The following is a 22297-nucleotide window of genomic DNA, read 5'->3' as shown; positions in this document are numbered from 1 at the left end:
AACAACAACAACATCACCATCACTCCTAAAAGCAGCAGTTTAGGAGCACAGCCTAATATAGATTGCTTCCCAAATGGTGCCCTATTCCCTATAGTCCACTACTTTTGATCAGAGCTATATGGCCCCTGTTCAGATGTAGTGCACTATAATGAATAGTGTGCCATTTCGGACGCAGACATAATATAAACATGTTATGTATCCACCTAATATGAGGTATAGCACTTAGCCCCATATATCACCAATCAAGGGAGTCAGCGACAAGCTACCTGGAAATGTTCTGAGTAAAATTCCAATTGAAGGTCATCCAATCCCCATGGAGAATACGTTAGGAAAAAACATTCAGGTGATACAATTATTACTGAACTCGTCCACAGCCCTGTCTTCCCTTTCTGTTCTTGGACAACGCTCAGTAATTTACCATGAATCCAGCTGTATATCTTCTGCCTCCTGTTCTGTCTGCACTTTCTAGATTGTTAATGCATCAGTGGATGGGCAACATTATGTTTGGACTGCCTCTGTAAGAGTTTTATTTGAGGGCCATTTAGTTCATGTGGAGCTTACATCCACTTAATGAAATATATACATTGTAATTGTCACAATATGGCCCTAATGCATACACTGCAGTCTCTTCTTATACATTCATTCTGCTTTCAATCCTCTGCCGGCAGGCTTTTAGTGGTACAGACATTGTAGTTGCTATAGCTATCCTATCTATATTACCTTTGTGAAATACATTACTGGTGTTGCTTGGATTCAAGATGTTCTATAATATAGAATCTATATGATCTTTGATGGAAGAACAATTGATTCTATAGTCTCAACTACCCTGGGTACAAATACAAATCTAGCCATAGTATTTCACAAATAAAGACTACATTGAAAGAGAAAATGTAACTGTACATCCATAACAGATTGTATAGGAGTATAGGAGATGTATAGGAGATGTTTACGCCTGTGACAGTCTGACACCGAGGGTTTCTGTATGGGAGCTGGGAGGCTCCATTCTGAGGTTTCTCTTGCTCACACTGCTGTTGAGATTGAGCAGCGAAGCGTTCACAGCTCTGCATTATATTACTGACAATTCAAAGGCGCGCGCCGAGAACACCATGTATCCCGATTTGGAACGACTTGGAGAGGGGGTGTCCATGCCTTTCATGTGGTGAAGGAGAAAACACTTTGCTTAATTTACCCAGGAATAGACGTAGAGGAAGGCAGCCCTTCTGGAGTGGAGTGCTTTGTTTTGAAACACAGTAGAGGCGACGGTGGGTATTCTCCAGTATACAGTTACGATCAGCCATCGAAACTTCTGCTTCAAGAATCTGTTTTCAATAAGGATTGCTTCTGAACTGAAAACGTAATTAACCATATAAGGCTGGAGATGTCACAGTTGAAATGTTACTGTAGGAAAGAAAGTGGAGACCCTGTTGTGCGCATTCTGGTTTATCCCAAAGAAAGCAAGTAGCCTATATGGTTACGCGCACGTTGTGCTTTGTGAGAAGAGGATTTCAACCAAACGAAAATGGCCCGGATTATTCTTTGCGCTTTGACATTAGTTTTGGCTGACTTTAATTAAACATAACTGTAGGTCTATTGAACATCCGTGGAATTGACCCCATAGTCCAAATGATGGAATGGCTCGTTGCTTTGTGTATTGGGATTCTGGTGGCCGTCATTTGGTCAGCTTCGAAATATTTTGGTACCCAGGGCGAGCCAGACGCACTCCTCCAGGGGCTCGGAATTTCACGGCGGCAGACGAAGGAGATGGTCTCGGAGAGGTGCGTCTCAGACCGGGGGGTCCCGGTGGACGGTGCTAATGCCCAGACATCCGACAGGGCAGGTGAGAATAAAGTCCCCGATGTTGCGCTGATATGCAAACCCTCGGCGCTGGCCAACTATCTCTTCAAACACTGCAGGACTTTCAGCAATTTCACAGCGTGCACTGGATGGACTTGGCGGGCGAGTGCGTTTCTTCAGACAGTTTACGGCGCGTGCTGGCCGTACGAGAGCCCGGCGTATTTCGTGCGGGACTACCTGCAGTTGAACGACGACGGTCTGGTGGCGCTGGACTGGGCAGTGTCGATGGCCGGTGCGTCGTACCAGAAACGGAGGAGAACCTCGAGTAATTCCACGAGCCCAATCCTCCTCATCATACCCAACTCTTTTGGGAAAATCACTAGAAATGTGCTGAAGGTAGCCTAATGATTTAATGAATGATGAAATGTAATGCAATATTTGACCATAACCAGGCTTGTTCTTGTTCATCAAGTGAAAACACCCTCAGCCACAATGTGCCCAGTGCCCACCTGGGCCCTATTTGTCTTATGGTCTTAATGAAGGATACATTATGCTAGTTACTCTGACATCATAACTGTTACTAAGAACATAGCGTACCGTTCTATGGATGTCTATTAGGGACTGTTGTGGACAGTCTCACGGGCAGGAATAAGTTTGACATAAACTCTAGACATCAGCTCTACACTGTAAAGGGGCACCTGTGAATTTGACAGCAGTTTACAGGCAGCTTGGTGCAAGTAAAATGCAGTATTTCATATAACATTACACCTACTGTAATAATATGGTATCAAATCAAGTACTGTATAATGACATACAGTACAATACAGTAAAATCGACTGTATTATACTGTAAAAAGTACAATGCTACCATAATCTGAATGAATGGATGTATGGATGTATGAAATTCATTGAGGGGAGGGTTCAATCTATGAAGATTCTTGTAATGGTGAAATTACATAACAGTGAAATTATGTCTAATTCATCACTGCAGTGGTGTAAAAAAAGGAGGCTGAACAAGATATGAGAAATGACCAGTGCCAATGCCTATTCCCATTGAGCATGGGGGGAATCTTGATTCAAGTCAGTCTTGGCAAGCTGAGGAGGAGAGCAAGAAAGTGAACAACAAGAGCACAGTGCCATGCGATAAAACCAGGGCTTCAGAACAGTGATTGTTGTAATTGAGAAAAGCTTTAAGAAGGCGTTGCTCTGCCTGTGCAGGCTATGAGGGAAAGGATCACATCACTGCAGCTGCACTCCCAATAGCATAGTCCCGGATCATTTTGTGCTGTCTGCCAACTCATACATTATCACCCCCTACTAAATAAATACAAATCAGCAAGACAGCACAAACAGATCTGGGACAAGACTACACTCCAATGCCCGTTAGCCTTATAATAAGTCACTGTACCCTGCAGTCCAGACAATGTTGACACATTCTTTTGACACTTTCTATCCAAACCAGATCAAAAGCACCTGCCCAATCCACTATAAAGTAGCCCAATTGAATGTACAACCGGACAATCTGGCTTGCATTGTTCCAAGCCTGATTTATGTACTCTGTTACATTTGAGAGCAACAATAAGTCACTACCTTGACTGCCAGTATCCCCTACTAGCCAAGTCAGTCAACAATAAGTCACTACCTTGACTCCCAGCACCCCCTACTAGCCTAGTCTGTCAACAATAAGTCACTACCTTGACTCCCAGCACCCCCTACTAGCCTAGTCTGTCAACAATAAGTCACTACCTTGACTCCCAGCACCCCCTACTAGCCTAGTCTGTCAACAATAAGTCACTACCTTGACTCCCAGCACCCCCTACTAGCCTAGTCTGTCAACAATAAGTCACTACCTTGACTGCCAGCCCCCCCTACTAGCCTAGTCTGTCAACAATGGGAGCATTCATAGGCGCTGATTCACTATAAACAGCCTGTCAGCAATCATCAGAAAAAAGGGAATTAGGTTTAAGGTTTAAGGTTTAAGTGAATCATTGTAGCCTAGGGAGATGAGAGAGGAAGAGATGGAAGGGGAAGAGGGAGAAATAGGGAGAATGAGAGATGCGAGAGGGAGATTTGGAGAAAGATCAATTCTGTCAGATGTGTCAAATGTGACTTTACTATTTTCTGGGAGATGGAGAACTGAATCAAATCAAATCAAATGTATTTACAAAGCCCTTCTTACATCAGCTGATATCTCAAAGTGCTGTACAGAAACCCAGCCTAAAACCCCTAACAGCAAGCAATGCAGGTGTAGAAGCACGGTGGCTCGGAAAAACTCCCTAGAAAGGCCAGAACCTAGGAAGAAACCTAGAGAGGAACCATTCTATGAGGGGTGGCCAGTCCTCTTCTGGCTGTGCCGGGTGGAGATTATAACAGAACATGGACAAGAAGAAAAGGAATTCAAAATAAAAGTTAAAGTGAATGATTTTTATGTCTGTAGCCTAGGGAGATGGGGAAAGAAAGAGAGCGTGGGATAGGTGGGAGATAGATTAGGATATGGGAAGAAAGATTGAACTAAAAGCGACTCATGTCAGATGTGACTTTCCTTTTTCCTGAGAGACCCAGAGAGCATCAGAGTGAGAGAGGGTGATCGGATGAAAGGAAGGAAGAGAGAGTGAGTAAAGGGCCAATTTTGTTTGAATATTTTTTTATTTTGTCTTAATGGGTCAGCTCCAAGTGTGTGTGTGTGTGTGTGTGTGTGTGTGTGTGTGTGTGTGTGTGTGTGTGTGTGTGTGTGTGTGTGTGTGTGTGTGTGTGTGTGTGTGTGTGTGTGTGTGTGTGTCGGAAAGAAAGAATGAGGGAGAGAGAGAAGGAGAGGGAGAGAGAGAAAGCAGATAAGAAGAGTCTGGGAGAGGAGAGCGGGAGACAGGGAGAGAGAGAGAGGGAGAGAGAGAGAGAAAGAGAGAGAGGATAAGAAGAGACAGGGAGAGGAAGAGAGAGAGAGAGAGAGAGAGAGAGAGGGATAAGAAGAGACAGGGAGAGGAAGACAGAGAGAGGGAGAGAAGTTGAGGGAGAGAGAGAGAGGATAAGAAGAGACAGTGAGAGGAAGAGAGAGAGAGAGAGAGAGAGGGAGAGGATAGGAAGGGACAGGGAGAAGAAGAGAGAGGGAGAGAAGTTGAGAGAGAGAGGGAGAGAAGTTGGGAGAGAGGGAGAGAGAGGATACGAAGAGACAGGGAGAGGAAGAGAGAGCGAGAGAGAGAGAGAGAAGTTGAGAGAGAGAGAGGATAAGAAGAGACAGGGAGAGGAAGAGAGAGAGATAGCAAGAGAGAGAGCGGTGGAGAGAGAGAGAGAGGATAAGAAGAGACAGTGAGAGGAGAGCGGGAGAGAGAGAGCGAGAGAGAGAAAGAGAGAGAGAGAGAGAGGGGGGGGATAAGAAGAGACAGGAAGAGGAGAGCAGGAGAGAGAGAGGATAAGAAGAGACAGGGAGAGGAAGAGAGAGCGAGAGAGGATAAGAAGAGACAGGGGGAGGAAGAGAGAGAGAGAGGATAAGAAGAGATAGGGGGAAAGAGAGTGAGAGGGGATAAGAAGAGACAGGGAGAGGAAGAGTGAGAGGGGGATAAGAAGAGACAGGGAGAATAGAGCAGGATAGAGAGAGAGGATAAGAAGTGACAGGGGTAGGAGAGCGGGAGAGAGAGAGAGAGAGAGAGAGGATAAGAAGTGACAGGGAGAGGAGAGCGGGAGAGAGAGAGAGAGGATAAGAAGAGACAGGGAGTGGAAGAGAGAGAGAGAGGATAAGAAGAAACTGGGATAGGAGAAGCGGGGAGAGAGAGAGAGAGGATAAGAAGTGACAGGGAGAGGAAGAGAGAGAGAGAGAGAGAGCGAAGATAAGAAGTGACAGGGAGAGGAAGAGAGAGAGAGAGGATAAGAAGTGACAGGGAGAGGAAGAGAGAGAGGATAAAAAGAGGCAGGGAGAGGAAGAGAGAGAGAGGATAAGAAGTGACAGGGAGAGGAAGAGAGAGAGGGAGGATAAGAAGAGACAGGGAGAATAGAGCAGGAGAGAGAGAGAGGATAAGAAGTGACAGGGAGAGGAAGAGAGAGAGGGAGGATAAGAAGAGACAGGGAGAATAGAGCAGGAGAGAGAGAGGATAAGAAGTGACAGGGGTAGGAGAGCGGGAGAGAGAGAGAGAGAGGATAAGAAGTGACAGGGAGAGGAGAACGGGAGAGAGAGAGAGAGGATAAGAAGAGACAGGGAGAGGAAGAGAGAGAGGATAAGAAGAAACTGGGATAGGAGAGCGGGAGAGAGAGAGAGGATAAGTATGATGTGACTGTGATACCCCTCCAGTATGATGACTTGACTGTGATACCCTTCCAGTATGATGACTTGACTGTGAAACCCTCCAGTATGTTGTGACTGTGATACCCCTCCAGTATGATGTGACTGTGATACGCCTCCAGTATGATGACTTGACTGTGATACCCTCCAGTATGATGTGACTGTGATATCCCTCTAGTATGATGTGACTATGATACCCCTCCAGTATGATGACTTGACTGTGATACCCTCCAGTATGATGTGACAGTGATACCCCTCTAGTATGATGACTTGACTGTGATACCCTCCAGTATGATGTACTGTGATATCCCTCTAGTATGATGTGACTATGATACCCCTCCAGTATGATGACTTGACTGTGATACCCTCCAGTATGATGTGACTGTGATACCCCTCCAGTATGATGTGACTATGATACCCCTCCAGTATGATGACTTGACTGTGATACCCCTCCAGTATGATGACTTGACTGTGATACCCTCCAGTATGATGTGACTGTGATACCCCTCCAATATGATGTGACTGTGATACCCCTCCAGTATGATGACTTGACTGTGTGATACCAGTATGATGACTTGACCCTCCAGTATGATGACTTGTCTGTGATACCGTCCAGTATGATGACTTGACTGTGATACCCTCCAGTATGATGACTTGACTGTGATACCCTCCAGTATGATGACTTGACTGTGATACCCTCCAGTATGATGACTTGACTGTGATACCCTCCAGTATGATGAGTTGACTGTGATACCCTCCAGTATGATGACTTGACTGTGATACCCTCCAGTATGATGAGTTGACTGTGATACCCTCCAGTATGATGACTTGACTGTGATACCCTCCAGTATGATGTGACTGTGATACCCTCCAGTATGATGTGACTATGATACCCCTCCAGTATGATGACTTGACTGTGATACCCCTCCAGTATGATGACTTGACTGTGATACCCTCCAGTATGACGTGACTGTGATACCCCTCCAATATGATGTGACTGTGATACCCTCCAGTATGATGACTTGACTGTGATACCCTCCAGTATGATGACTTGACTGTGATACCCCTCCAGTATGATGACTTGACTGTGATACCCTCCAGTATGATGACTTGACTGTGATACCCCTCCATTATGATGACTTGACTGTGATACCCCTCCAGTATGATTAACTTGACTGTGATACCCCTCCAGTATGATGAACTTGACTGTGATACCCTCCAGTATGATGACTTGACTGTGATACCCTCCAGTATGATGAGTTGACTGTGATACCCCTCCAGTATGATGACTTGACTGTGATACCCCTCCATTATGATGACTTGACTGTGATACCCTCCAGTATGATGTGACTGTGATACCGCTCCAGTATGATGTGACTGTGATACCCCTCCAGTATGATGCCTTGACTGTGATACCTCTCCAGTATGATGACCTGACTGTGATATCCCTCTAGTATGATGACTAGACTGTGATACCCTCCAGTATGATGACTTGACTGTGATACCCTCCAGTGTGATGACTAGACTGTGATACCCCTCCAGTATGATTAACTTGACTGTGATACCCCTCCAGTATGATGTGACTGTGATACCCCTCCAGTATGATGACTTGACTGTGATACCCCTCCAGTATGATGACTTGACTGTGATACCCTCCAGTATGATGACTTGACTGTGATACCCCTCCAGTATGATGACTTGACTGTGATACCCCTCCAGTATGATGACTTGACTGTGATACCCCCCTCCAGTATGATGACTTGACTGTGATACCCCTCCAGTATGATGACTTGACTGTGATACCCCTCCAGTATGATGACTTGACTGTGATACCCTCCAGTATGATGAACTTGACTGTTATACCCTCCATTATGATGACTTGACTGTGATACCCCTCCAGTATGATGACTTGACTGTGATACCTGTGATACCCTCCATTATGATGACTTGACTGTGATACCCTCCAGTATGATGACTTGACTGTGATACCCTCCAGTATGATGACTTGACTGTTATACCCTCCATTATGATGACTTGACTGTGATACCCCTCCAGTATGATGACTTGACTGTGATACCCCTCCAGTATGATGACTTGACTGTGATACCCCTCCAGTATGATGTGACTGTGATACCCCTCCAGTATGATGACTTGACTGTGATACCCCTCCAGTATGATGAACTTGACTGTTATACCCTCCATTATGATGACTTGACTGTGATACCCCTCCATTATGATGACTTGACTGTGATACCCCTCCAGTATGATGACTTGACTGTGATACCCCTCCAGTATGATGACTTGACTGTGATACCCTCCAGTATGATGACTTGACTGTTATACCCTCCATTATGATGACTTGACTGTGATACCCCTCCAGTATGATGACTTGACTGTGATACCCCTCCAGTATGATGACTTGACTGTGATACCCCTCCAGTATGATGACTGACTGTGATACCCCTCCAGTATGATGACTTGACTGTGATACCCCTCCATTATGATGACTTGACTGTGATACCCCTCCAGTATGATGACTTGACTGTGATACCCCTCCAGTATGATGACTTGACTGTGACTGATGACTGTGATACCCCCTCCAGTATGATGACCCCTCCAGTATGATGACTTGACTGTGATACCCTTCCAGTATGATGACTTGACTGTGAAACCCTCCAGTATGATGACTTGACTGTGATACCCCTCCAGTATGATGACTTGACTGTGATACCCTCCAGTATGATGTGACTGTGATATCCCTCTAATATGATGTGACTACCCTCCAGTATGATGACTTGACTGTGATACCCTCCAGTATGATGTGACTGTGATACCCCTCCAGTATGATGACTTGACTGTGATACCCTCCAGTATGATGACTGTGATATCCCTCTAGTATGATGTGACTATGATACCCTCCAGTATGATGACTTGACTGTGATACCCTCCAGTATGATGTGACTGTGATACCCCTCCAGTATGATGTTGACTGTGATACCCCTCCAGTAGTATGATGACCCTCCAGTATGATGACTGACTGTGATACCCCTCCAGTATGATGACTGACTGTGATACCCTCCAGTATGATGACTGTGATACCCCTCCAATATGATGTGACTGTGATACCCTCCAGTATGATGACTTGACTGTGATACCCCTCCAGTATGATGACTTGACTGTGATACCCTCCAGTATGATGACTTGACTGTGATACCCTCCAGTATGATGACTTGACTGTGATACCCCTCCAGTATGATGACTTGACTGTGATACCCTCCAGTATGATGACTTGACTGTGATACCCCCTCCAGTATGATGAGTTGACTGTGATACCCTCCAGTATGATGACTTGACTGTGATACCCTCCAGTATGATGACTTGACTGTGATACCCCTCCAGTATGATGACTTGACTGTGATACCCTCCAGTATGATGACTGACTGTGATACCCCTCCAGTATGATGACTGACTGTGATACCCCTCCAGTATGATGACTTGACTGTGATACCCCTCCAGTATGATGACTGACTGTGATACCCAGTATGATGACTGACTCCAGTATGATGTGACTGTGATACCCTCCATTATGATGACTGACTGTGATACCCCTCCAGTATGATGCCTTGACTGTGATACCTCTCCAGTATGATGACTTGACTGTGATACCCCTCCAGTATGATGACTAGACTGTGATACCCTCCAGTATGATGACTTGACTGTGATACCCTCCAGTGTGATGACTAGACTGTGATACCCTCCAGTATGATTACTTGACTGTGATACCCCTCCAGTATGATGACTTGACTGTGATACCCCTCCAGTATGATGACTTGACTGTGATACCCTCCAGTATGATGACTTGACTGTGATACCCCCAGTATGATGACTTGACTGTGATACCCTCCAGTATGATGACTTGACTGTGATACCCCTCCAGTATGATGACTTGACTGTGATACCCCTCCAGTATGATGACTTGACTGTGATACCCCTCCAGTATGATGACTTGACTGTGATACCCCTCCAGTATGATGACTTGACTGTTATACCCTCCATTATGATGACTTGACTGTGATACCCCTCCAGTTATGATGACTTGACTGTGATACCCCAGTCCAGTATGATGACTTGACTGTGATACCCCTCCAGTATGATGACTTGACTGTGATACCCCTCCAGTATGATGACTTGACTGTGATACCCCTCCAGTATGATGACTTGACTGTGATACCCTCCATTATGATGACTTGACTGTGATACCCCTCCAGTATGATGACTTGACTGTGATACCCTCCAGTATGATGACTTGACTTGATACCCTCCAGTATGATGACCTGTGATACCAGTATGATGACTTGACTGTGATACCCTCCAGTATGATGACTTGACTGTGATACCCTCCAGTATGATGACTTGACTGTGATACCCCTCCAGTATGATGACTTGACTGTGATACCCTCCAGTATGATGACTTGACTGTGATACCCCTCCAGTATGATGACTGTGACTGTGATACCCCTCCAGTATGATGACTTGACTGTGATACCCTCCAGTATGATGACTTGATACCTGATGATACCCCTCCAGTATGATGACTTGACTGTGATACCCCTCCAGTATGATGACTTGACTGTGATACCCTCCAGTGATACCCCTCCAGTATGATGACTTGACTGTATGATGACTTGACTGTGATACCCTCCAGTATGATGACTTGACTGTGATACCCTCCAGTATGATGACTTGATGTGACCCCCTCCAGTATGATGACTTGACTGTGATACCCCTCCAGTATGATGACTTGACTGTGATACCCCTCCAGTATGATGACTGACTGTGATACCCCTCCAGTATGATGACTTGATACTGTGATACCCCCTCCAGTATGATGACTTGACTGATACCCTCCAGTATGATGACTTGACTGTGATACCCTCCAGTATGATGACTTGACTGTGATACCCTCCAGTATGATGACTTGACTGTGATACCCTCCAGTATGATGACTTGACTGTGATACCCTCCAGTATGATGACTTGACTGTGATACCCTCCAGTATGATGACTGACTGTGATACCCCTCCAGTATGATGACTGACTGTGATACCCTCCAGTATGATGACTTGACTGTGATACCCTCCAGTATGATGACTTGACTGTGATACCCTCCAGTATGATGACTGACTGTGATACCCTGATGACTGACTGTGATACCCCTCCAGTATGATGACTTGACTGTGATACCCTCCAGTATGATGTGACTGTGATACCCCTCTGTGATACCCTCCAGTAGTATGATGACTTGACTGACTGATACCCCTCCAGTATGATGACTGTGATATCCCCCCTCCAGTATGATGACTTGACTGTGATGTGACTGTGATACCTCCAGTATGATGACTTGACTGTGATACCCCTCCAGTATGATGACTTGACCTGTGATACCCTCCAGTATGATGACTTGACTGTGATACCCCCTCCAGTATGATGACTTGACTGTGATACCCTCCAGTATGATGACTTGACTGTGATACCCTCCAGTATGATGACTGACTGTGATACCCCTCCAGTATGATGACTGACTGTGATACCCCTCCAGTATGATGACTTGACTGTGATACCCTCCAGTATGATGACTTGACTGTGATACCCTCCAGTATGATGTGACTGTGATACCCCTCCAGTATGATGACTTGACTGTGATACCCTCCAGTATGATGACTTGACTGTGATACCCTCCAGTATGATGACTTGACTGTGATACCCCTCTTGACTGTGATACCCCTCCAGTATGATGACTGACTGTGATACCCCTCCAGTATGATGACTTGACTGTGATACCCTCCAGTATGATGACTTGACTGTGATACCCTCCAGTATGATGACTTGACTGTGATACCCCTCCAGTATGATGATGACTTGATACTGTGATACCCCTCCAGTATGATGACTTGACTGTGATACCCCTCCAGTATGATGACTTGACTGTGATACCCTCCAGTATGATGACTTGACTCCATGATACCCCCTCCAGTATGATGACTTGACTGTGATACCCTCCAGTATGATGACTTGACTGTGATGACTTGACTGTGATACCAGTATGATGACTTGACTGTGATACCCTCCAGTATGATGACTGACTGTGATACCCCTCCAGTATGATGACTTGACTGTGATACCCTCCAGTATGATGACTTGACTGTGATACCCTCCAGTATGATGACTGATACCCTGTATGATGACCTGTGATACCCTCCAGTATGATGACTTGACTGTGATACCCCTCCAGTATGATGACTGACTGTGATACCCCTCCAGTATGATGACTTGACTGTGATACCCCTCCAGTATGATGACTTGACTGTGATACCCCTCCAGTATGATGACTGACTGACCAGTATGATGACTTGACTGTGATACCCCTCCAGTATGATGACTTGACTGTGATACCCCTCCAGTATGATGTGACTGATACCTCCAGTATGATGACTTGACTGTGATACCCCTCCAGTATGATGACTTGACTGTGATACCCTCCAGTATGATGACTTGACTGTGATACCCCTCCAGTATGATGACTTGACTGTGATACCCCTCCAGTATGATGACTTGACTGTGATACCCTCCAGTATGATGACTTGACTGTGATACCCTCCAGTATGATGACTTGACCAGTATGATGACTTGACTGTGATACCCCTCCATTATGATGACTTGACTGTGATACCCCTCCAGTATGATGACTTGACTGTGATACCCCAGTCCAGTATGATGACTTGACTGTGATACCCCTCCAGTATGATGACTTGACTGACTGTGATACCCCCCTCCAGTATGATGACTTGACTGTGATACCCCTCCAGTATGATGAACTTGACTGTTATACCCTCCAGTATGATGACTTGACTGTGATACCCCCAGTCCATTATGATGACTTGACTGTGATACCCCTCCAGTATGATGACTTGACTGTGATGACTGATACCCCTCCAGTATGATGACTTGACTGTGATACCCCTCCAGTATGATGAACTTGACTGTTATACCCTCCATTATGATGACTTGACTGTGATACCCCTCCATTATGATGACTTGACTGTGATACCCCTCCAGTATGATGAACTTGACTGTGATACCCCTCCAGTATGATGAACTTGACTGTGATACCCCTCCATTATGATGACTTGACTTTGATACCCTTCCAGTATAATGACTTTGCCTTTGCATTTAACAGTTGTGTTATGACAGTGATGATGTCATTTCTGCGGTTGGTCGAGTCAGAGACAAATCCCTTTGGTCTTGTTCACAGAGCTGTTTTCAGGCTGAATGTTGGACTTTGAATATTTGAGGGAGTTTGTGAGAGTTTGACATAATTCATCTGAAGAATGTGGCAGTCTGTAAATGTGTTATGTGTTGCAGACTCATGTGTAGGAGTGTGTGTGGCAGGATGTACTGTAGGTGTGTAGGTGTGTGTCTGCGACTGTACAGGCATGAGTTTGTGTGTGTGTGGGCGTGTGCATGCTTCCGGGTTTCTCGAGTCTCTGTGACAAGAATTCCTCATTGGCTCGACACTGGCAGCATCCTCGAGAGGGAAAACAAATGGAGGACTGAAGCAAAGTTAACCTGCTTTATACCTCATCATCCTTATGTTGGAAAACAGCTGTACTTCAATGAAATAGTGTAGCCACATTAATACTGCTGTGATCCACTATAGTAGTAGGATGAATTGATTCAGAGGGAGAGAGGTTGAGAGAGAGAGAGGTTGAGAGAGAGAGAGAGAGAGAGAAAGAGAGAGGGAGATAGGTTGAGAAAGAGAGAGACAGAGAGAGACAGTGAGAGAGATAGAAATAAAGAGAGAGAAAAACAGAGAGAGGGATAGAAACGGAGGGAGAAAGGTTGAGAGAGCGAGAGAAACAGAGAGAAAGATAGAAATAGAGAGTGGGAGAGAGGTTGAGAGAAAGGAGAGAGAGGGAAGGAGAGAGATAGAAAGAGAGAGACCAGAGAGAGAGATAGAAACAGAGAGAGAAAAACAGAGAGAGAGAGAAACAGAGGGAGAAAGGTTGAGAGAGCGAGAGAAACAGAGAGAGAGATAGAAATAGATAGTGGGAGAGAGGTTGAGAGAAAGGAGAAAGGTTGAGAGAGTGGGAGAGGGAGAGAGGTTGAGAGATGGAGAGAGAGAGAAGTTGAGAGAGACAGAGAGAGAGGGAAAGATAGAAACAGAGAGAGGGAGAGAAGTTGAGATAGAAACAGAGAGAGAGAGGGAGAAAAGTTGAGAGATGAGACTTGACTGTGAGAGAGAGAGAGATGTCATTTCTGAGACAAATCCCTTTGAGAGAGAGAGAGAGGGAGGGAGAGAACATCTGAAGAGAGAGTAAATGAGAGAGAGAGATGTGTAGAGGGTGTGGCAGGATGAGGGGGTGAGGGAGAGTACAGGAGAGAGAAAGAGAGAGAGAAGTTGAGAGACAAGAAGAAAGAGCAGAGAGAAATGCAGAGAGAAAGGATGATATGATATCCAGGTTTAAGAAGAGAGAAGGGATGATATCCAGGTTTAAGAAGAGAGAAGGATGATATCCAGGTTTAAGAAGAGAGAAAGGATGATATCCAGGTTTAAGAAGAGAGAAAGGATGATATCCAGGTTTAAGAAGAGAGAAAGGATGATATCCAGGTTTAAGAAGAGAGAAAGGATGATATCCAGGTTTAAGAAGAGAGAAAGGATGATATCCAGGTTTAAGAAGAGAGAAAGGATGATATCCAGGTTTAAGAAGAGAGAAAGGATGATATCCAGGTTTAAGAAGAGAGAAAGGATGATATCCAGGTTTAAGAAGAGAGAAAGGATGATATCCAGGTTTAAGAAGAGAGAAAGGATGATATCCAGGTTTAAGAAGAGAGAAAGGATGATATCCAGGTTTAAGTGCTCTTGCATGTTTCTCAGCTCTGTAAATATGCAGTGATCTGTTACACCTCCTTTTGGTCTCGCTAGTCTCTCTAATCATTGTCTTCTTATAGCTCTGTGAAGCTGTTCATTCATACTCTGTGGGTGTGTTGGAAATGGCACCCTATTCCCTATAAAGTGCATTACTTTCGATAGGGAATAGGAGGCCATTTCAGATGCAGCCTGTGTTGGTGTTGTTACAGTTCATGGTCAGTTGAAACATTCAATGTTGGATTAGATTTATGTAGGGATTTTCCAAAGACCTATCATATTCTGACCTCACAGTTCATAGTCAGTCATGCATTAATGGATTAATGGATTTAAATAGTGCTTTTACATTGACCAAACACTATGTGAGCTTACACTGACCACTGTGTCCCCATTTGATGATGTCACAGTTCATCCTGTAGTGAGGTGAACCAATGATTGATTGGACCTCACCGCTATGTCACTTCAATTCAATAAAGGTCTATATTGTCATGAATTACATGATGTTCTGTTTCCTGTCCTTCAGCTCTGTGAGGTGGCGTTGTCCCACGGCTACCTCCCTGTGGTGTTTAACCGGCGCAGCCACAACGCCACCCCCCTCAGCACCGTCAAGCTGCAGCAGTTTGGCGACCCAGGGGACCTACGCGAGGCTGTGCGCTACATGCGCTACAGGCAGCCCGTGAGCCGGCTGTACGCGGTGAGCGAGAGCACGGGGTCCGGCCTCCTCCTCTCCTACCTAGGAGAGTGTGGTTCATCCAGCTACGTGACGGCTGCCGCTTGCCTCTCGCCAGTGTTCCGCTGCCAGAGCTGGTTTGAGAAAGGACCCATCTGGCCCCTACACTGGGCTCTGGTGACTTACCAGAAGATATGCCTCAACAGGTGAGGGATGGAGAGGGAGAGGAGAGGGATGGAGAGGGGAAGAGAGGGATGGAGGGGAGATGGAGGGAGAGCAGAGGGATGGAGGGGAGATGGAGGGAGGGAGAGGAGAGGGATGGAGAGAGAGGGAGGGAAAGAGAGGGATGAGAGGGATGGAGAGGGAGAGGAGAGGAATGGAGAGGAGAAGGAGGGATGGAGAGGAATGGAGAGGGGAGGAGAGGAATGAGAGGAATGGAGGAGAGGAGAGGGAGGAGAAGGATAGAGAGGGAGAGGAGGGAATGGAGAGGGAGAGGAGAGGAAGGAGGGAGGGAGAAGAGAGGGATGGAGAGGAATGGAGAGGGAGGAGGGGAATGGAGAGGGGATGAGAGGAATGGGAGAGGAATGGAGGGGGAGGAGAAGGATGAGAGAGGGAGAGGAGAGGAATGGAGATGGAGAGGAGAGGGATGGAGAGGGAGAGGAATGGAGGGGAGAGATGGAGAGGGAGGGAGAGAGGGGATGGAGAAGGGAGGAGGGATGGAGAGGAATGGAGAGGGAGAGGAGAGGGGATGGAGAGGGAGAGGAGGAGAGGGAGAGGAGAGGAGGAGAGGAATGGAGAGGGAGAGGGGAGGAGGGAGAGGAGAAGGATGGAGAGGGAGAGGAGAGGGATGGAGAGGAATGGAGATGGAGAGGAGAGGGAGAGGGAGAGGAGAGGGATGGAGAGGAATGGAGAGGGAGAGGAGAGGAATGGAGAGGGAGAGGAGAGGGAGGAGAAGGATGGAGAGGATGAGAGAGGAATGGAGATGGAGAGGAGAGGGATGGAGAGGGAGGAGAGGGGAGGGGGAGAGGATGGAGAGGGAGAGGAGAGGGATGGGGAGAGGGAGAGGGATGAGAGGGAGAGGGATGGAGAGGGGAGGGAGAGGGATGAGAGGGAGAGGGGATGAGAGGGAGGAGAGGGATGGAGGGGGGAGGGATAGAGAGGGATGGAGAGGGGAGGAGAAGGATAGAGAGGAGAGGAGAGGGGTGGAGAGGGAGAGATGAGGGATGGAGAGGAATGGAGGGAGAGGGGAGGGAGGGAGAGAGAGATGGAGGGAGGGAGTGAGGCAGGGAGGGACGGACGGACAAACAAACAGGGTAGGGAGGGATGGAGGGCGAGCAGAGGGTGGAGAGAGAAAGAGAGACACCTGATTGAGAAGAGGAGAAGAAAGGGAATAATGTCACATACCCTGATATTACAGGATTTGATTAAAATACAATACCATTACCATGGCAACCGCTGCCCACCGTGCTATTGATCTAGCAGGGCATCGGGACCCAACTTGTGGTTTCACAATCAATGCTAACAAGGATGTTATAGAGCCATGCAGCTCTTCTAGATTGATTTACTGATTGTACTTTTTGTTGTGTGTGTGGCTGTGTGTGGGTGTTGTGTGTGTCTTTATGTTTGTGTGTGTGTGTGCGTATGTGTGCGTGTGTGTCCTTGTCTGGGTATATCTAGGTACAGGACCGTGCTGGGTGAGACAGTGCACACCGATGCCCTTTTCTCCAGCTGTTCCATGCGTGGCCTGGAGGAGGTGTTGTTCTGCCAGCAGCCAGGCCCTAAAGGAGCCCCGGCCCTAGCAGGGGGCACCAGCAGCAGCAGTGGGGGAGCCTGGGAGGCCTACTGGGAACGCAATGAACCCCTCCGGGACGTAGACGAAGTCGCCATCCCCGTTCTGAGTGTCTGTGCTCAGGATGACCCTATCAGAGGAGACCCCCAGTCTACCCTACCCCTGGAACTCTTCGAGAGCAACCCCCACTTCTTCCTGCTGCTGACCACCAGGGGGGGACACTGTGGCTTTAACACCCAGGAAGGGAGTGCTTTCTCTGGGGGAGGGACCTTTGGAGGGACACCTGGGACTAGCTGGAGCCACCGGGCCCTGCTGGAGTTCTTTAGAGCCACCACGGACTTCATTGCGGCAGAGGAGAGGGCTAAGCAGGCTGCCAGACGGAGGGGCCTGGGGGGTAGCAGCCAGGGCAAAGTCTTCAGACATCGTAGTGTCAGTAGCTGTAGGAGAATGCCTGCATGCTCACATAATATACACACTATCTACAACTGGCAGAGGTCTTATACACGATGAGCTGGGGTGATGATATTGGATATTATGGATCAGAAGGGATTTATATTATGGATGATAAGGGATTTATATTATGAATGATAAGGGATTTCTATTATGGATGATAAGGGATTTATATTATGGATGATAAGGGATTTATATTATGGATGATACGGGATTTATATTATGGATGATAAGGGATTGATATTATGGATGATAAGGGATTTATATTATGGATGATAAGGGATTTATATTATGGATGATAAGGGATTTATGTTATGGATGATAAGGGATTTATATTATGGATGATAAGGGATTGATATTATGGATGATAAGGGATTTATATTATGGATGATAAGGGATTTATATTATGGATGATAAGGGATTTATGTTATGGATGATAAGGGATTTATATTATGGATGATAAGGGATTTATATTATGGATGATAAGGGATTTATATTATGGATGATAAGGGATTTATATTATGGATGATAAGGGATTTATGTTATGGATGATAAGGGATTTATATTATGGATGATAAGGGATTTATATTATGGATGATAAGGGATTTATATTATGGATGATAAGGGATTTATATTATGGATGATAAGGGATTTATATTATGGATGATAAGGGATTTATATTATGGATGATAAGGGATTTATATTATGGATGATAAGGGATTTATGTTATGGATGATAAGGGATTTATATTATGGATGATAAGGGATTTATATTATGGATGATAAGGGATTTATATTATGGATGGTAAGGGATTTATATTATGGATGATAAGGGATTTATATTATGGATGATAAGGGATTTATATCATGGATGATAAGGGATTTATATTATGGATGATAAGGGATTTATATTATGGATGATAAGGGATTTATAGTATGGATGATAAGGGATTTATATTATGGATGATAATTTATATTATGGATGATAAGGGATTGTATCTGCAGCACAAGAAAGCTTTGCATTTAACGGCTGAATATTAATCTGTGTGCAAGCAGTCACCTGGGTAATTGACAGAACATGGTTTCATTGACACACACACACACACACACACACACACACACACACACACACACACACACACACACACACACACACACACACACACACACACACACACACACACACACACACACACACACACTCAGAATTTAAGGATGAACACTCCAAAATACACTACGTGTAACCAGAAAAGCCTGTGTGTGTGTGCGGGTGGGTGTGCGTGTGCCTCTGCCCAATGACTGTCCAAAAATACCCGTCTGGACACTGGACTGCCAGTATTTCTCTGATGAGACCATCAGATTCATGGGGAAACTATGTGTAATGATATGGTGATGTTTTGCTGAACTGGGTGGAACCAGTTGGGGTTGTGGCTTTTCACACATGTTGTAATTCAAACTCTGACTGGGGTACATTGAATGTAGCTGCAATCTGCAACTTTGAATTGGCGCTGTTAGTGACATGATGATTTTCCTGTAGTTTTCTAAACAATGTTAAACGAGTGTTAAACGTGTTAAATGATCTGAATCATTGTGAAGGAACGATGTGAAAAAAGAAAAAGAGGGACTGTATCATGGAAGGATTTCATGAATTACAGTAATGTTGTGTAACATTGTATCAATTTAACAGTCTTCAGTTACTGTATGTAGAACTTTATGTACAATACTGTATGTGTCATACTTAGAACTTTGTGACTATGTACAGTATAGTTCTGTTTCTCTGAGGATTCATCAAACACATGGAGAGTTTTCCATTTAGACGTCTCCTAAAATAGCTCTATGCCCAGAGCGATACCACTGTCTTTGTGTGTGTGTGTGTGTGTGTGTGTGTGTGTGTGTGTGTCTGTGTGTCTCTGTCTGTATGTTTGGGGTGTGCATTCGTGTGTGTGTGTGTGTGTATGTGTCTGTATGTGTGTGGTGTGTATTTGTGTGTGCATACGTGTGTGTGTCTGTGTGTGACCGTGTGATCTGATTAGATATCTCTCCACGGTGTGTCCCTAAAGATCCTCATCCACACAGACAGCTGCTACTGCTAGACCACAGAGCCAACTCTACAGTTAGCATCAAGCCCTGAACCTTTACAAAATACACTACCCATCCTTGGTGCCACGACTCCAGGATTACTAAAGTCGTATCTGTATTCCTACCTTATTGTACCAGGGCCATAGGTGTAGTCTACGATCGCTCCACTTATGTAAACCTATGGTTTTAATGTATCAATTTGCACCTACATTGTAATGACACTGTAACTACCATGTAAATACAGCTATTACATATGATCCCAGTGCCCAGACAACTTCAGCATGGAACATAGCCACAGTTATTTGTTACAACAGTCTTTCTGGTTCTACAAATGACAATGAGCCGAAGCAGCCTGCCTAGAATGCTCATTATTTTGTTGTTCATTTTCATTTAGTGAAATGTGAACTAGAGCAGACAGACATAGGGGCGACAGAAACAATAACCACCAGGCCTCTCAGTCTCTTGGCCCAATGAAGTTGTTAACATTGAATTGGCCTTTAACACGTTGCTTATTGAATTCAAGCCCCAATGTCCGCGTCTGTCCAATTGAATTTGCAATGATTGATATTGCATTAGCGTTCATAGCTTCTAATGACCGAGTCCCTTGATATGATCAAGATATATTCATAGGTCAGTGAGAGAACCTGTAGAATACAGAGGATATTATAATGGATTTGTTTGATGACTAAGAGGCTAGTGCTTTGTTGACATACTGTAATATTTCACTAAGGTGAGGACCGCCATCTTGTGGCTATTGGGTGCAAGTGACATTCCACAAGTTTTGAAAAACCAAATACTCTGGAGAATATATCTATATATTTTTTTACCTTTATTTAACTAGAAAATTCAGTTAACAACAAATGCTAATTTGACGGCCTATCCCAGCCAAACCCTAACTGGGCGATGCTGGGCCAATTGTGTGCCGCCCTATGGGACTCCAAATCAGCCTGGAATCAAACTAGAGTCTGGAGTGACGCCTCTAGCACTGAGATGCAGTGCCTTAGACCGCTGCGCCACTCGGGAGCCCATAAAAAGGCTAGATAGCCACTAATACAGCCTTGAATATAAGCTATGTTGTGTTTCATGGATACATAGAGCACCACAGCTTCACATGAATCTATCTTGATTTTCACAAGATACCTTTTTAAGGAATGTTACAAAATGCTGCCAGTCACTTTTTACACATTTTATAATGCACTCAATGAAAAAAATACATTATTGGAATAATTCAAGGACTAACTATGATATAATTCAAAAACCGAGTCTGAATAACAAACATAAAACAACAGCAACATTAATACAGTATACATTTCCACCCGTATGCACATGAGAACATGTGTGAAGGGCATATCGCTTAACAACCAGAGCAGAGCCTTGTAAAGCCTTTATGGCTCCGCTATGACCTGTCTGCATGACCTACATTTCTAATGATGCTCTTACCTTGGCGTTATCGTCTGATCTATTTACCCATCACAATGACCTCATGAAGAATGTGGCAGCACTGGCATGGTTTCTGAATGGGGGATTTTTCTCTGTCTCTCTGTCTCTCTCTCTGTCTGTCTCTCTCTCACTCTCTCTGTCTGTCTCTCTCTCACTCTCTCTGTCTCTGTCTTTCTGTCTCTCTCTCTTTCTGTCTCTCTCTCTGTCTCCCCCTCTCTGTCTCTCTCTGTCTCCCCCTCTCTCTCTCTGAGAGACTGCATAACAGACACAATGACGCAGCTATATCTCTGCTGCATTTGGCCGGGAAACTGGAGCACAGCACATTGAGGCCAGATATAGCCCTGGTTTAAAAAGATATCTGCACAGTCACAAGAAAATCTAATCAGGGAAGTGATACATTTATTTTGTGACAGAATTGCACATAATTATGTATATTAAATCAAATCTATAAAGTCATGAGCGCATATACTGTACTGTACTTATTAATCCAATATACAATATGTATGCAGAGGGGACATTGTGGACTTGTAGTTATATCCAGTATTCAGTATGTCCACGCTCAAGTCAGATTAATAATGTGTATAATGTGTGCTATTTCACATGGACCAGTGAATTTGACACCAATCACTTTGGGTCACTCTCTTACTGTTCTCATTTGCAGTGATGAAGAACAGCTTGGCCTATCCGAAGTAGCTTGGATTCCGAGTCTCTTCTCTAATCCAATATGTTGCCCTTACATGCCAATAAGTGCAGCTGCATAAACTTCTAAGAGTCTATGACTGCCAGCTTTGGCAGTGCTCTCTGAAAAACATCAATAAACACAAAAATCTCACAAAAGTCAGATCGTCAGTAAAAACATCTGCTCATCTGGAGCTTTTTCAA

General features: G+C 45.1%; 1 protein-coding gene across 1 annotated transcript; it reads left to right on the top strand.

The window, feature by feature from the left end:
* The first annotated feature begins 1002 nt into the window (after positions 1-1002).
* On the top strand, positions 1003-21577 carry LOC112246919 (protein ABHD15-like). The gene is made up of 3 exons (XM_042296142.1): positions 1003-2190; positions 15512-15864; positions 17336-21577. Exons 1-3 carry the CDS (start codon positions 1624-1626, stop codon positions 17955-17957), a joined length of 1542 nt encoding a protein of 513 aa, XP_042152076.1. The 5' UTR covers positions 1003-1623; the 3' UTR covers positions 17958-21577.
* Positions 21578-22297: the final 720 nt, after the last annotated feature.

Source organism: Oncorhynchus tshawytscha, linkage group LG13 (genome assembly GCF_018296145.1).
Source record: "Oncorhynchus tshawytscha isolate Ot180627B linkage group LG13, Otsh_v2.0, whole genome shotgun sequence".
NCBI classification, from domain to species: domain Eukaryota; kingdom Metazoa; phylum Chordata; class Actinopteri; order Salmoniformes; family Salmonidae; genus Oncorhynchus; species Oncorhynchus tshawytscha.
The sequence above is the reverse complement of the archived record's forward strand: the minus strand, read 5'-3'. Positions and strand labels throughout refer to the sequence as shown.

Excerpts from the sequence above, each read along its gene's own strand:
- LOC112246919 (XM_042296142.1), top strand. The coding sequence starts at position 1,624 with ATGATGGAATGGCTCGTTGCTTTGTGTATTGGGATTCTGGTGGCCGTC. Across the intron at positions 2,191-15,511 it reads TCACTAGAAATGTGCTGAAG|CTCTGTGAGGTGGCGTTGTC; the intron begins GTAGCCTAATGA and ends CCTGTCCTTCAG. Across the intron at positions 15,865-17,335 it reads CAGAAGATATGCCTCAACAG|GTACAGGACCGTGCTGGGTG; the intron begins GTGAGGGATGGA and ends GGGTATATCTAG.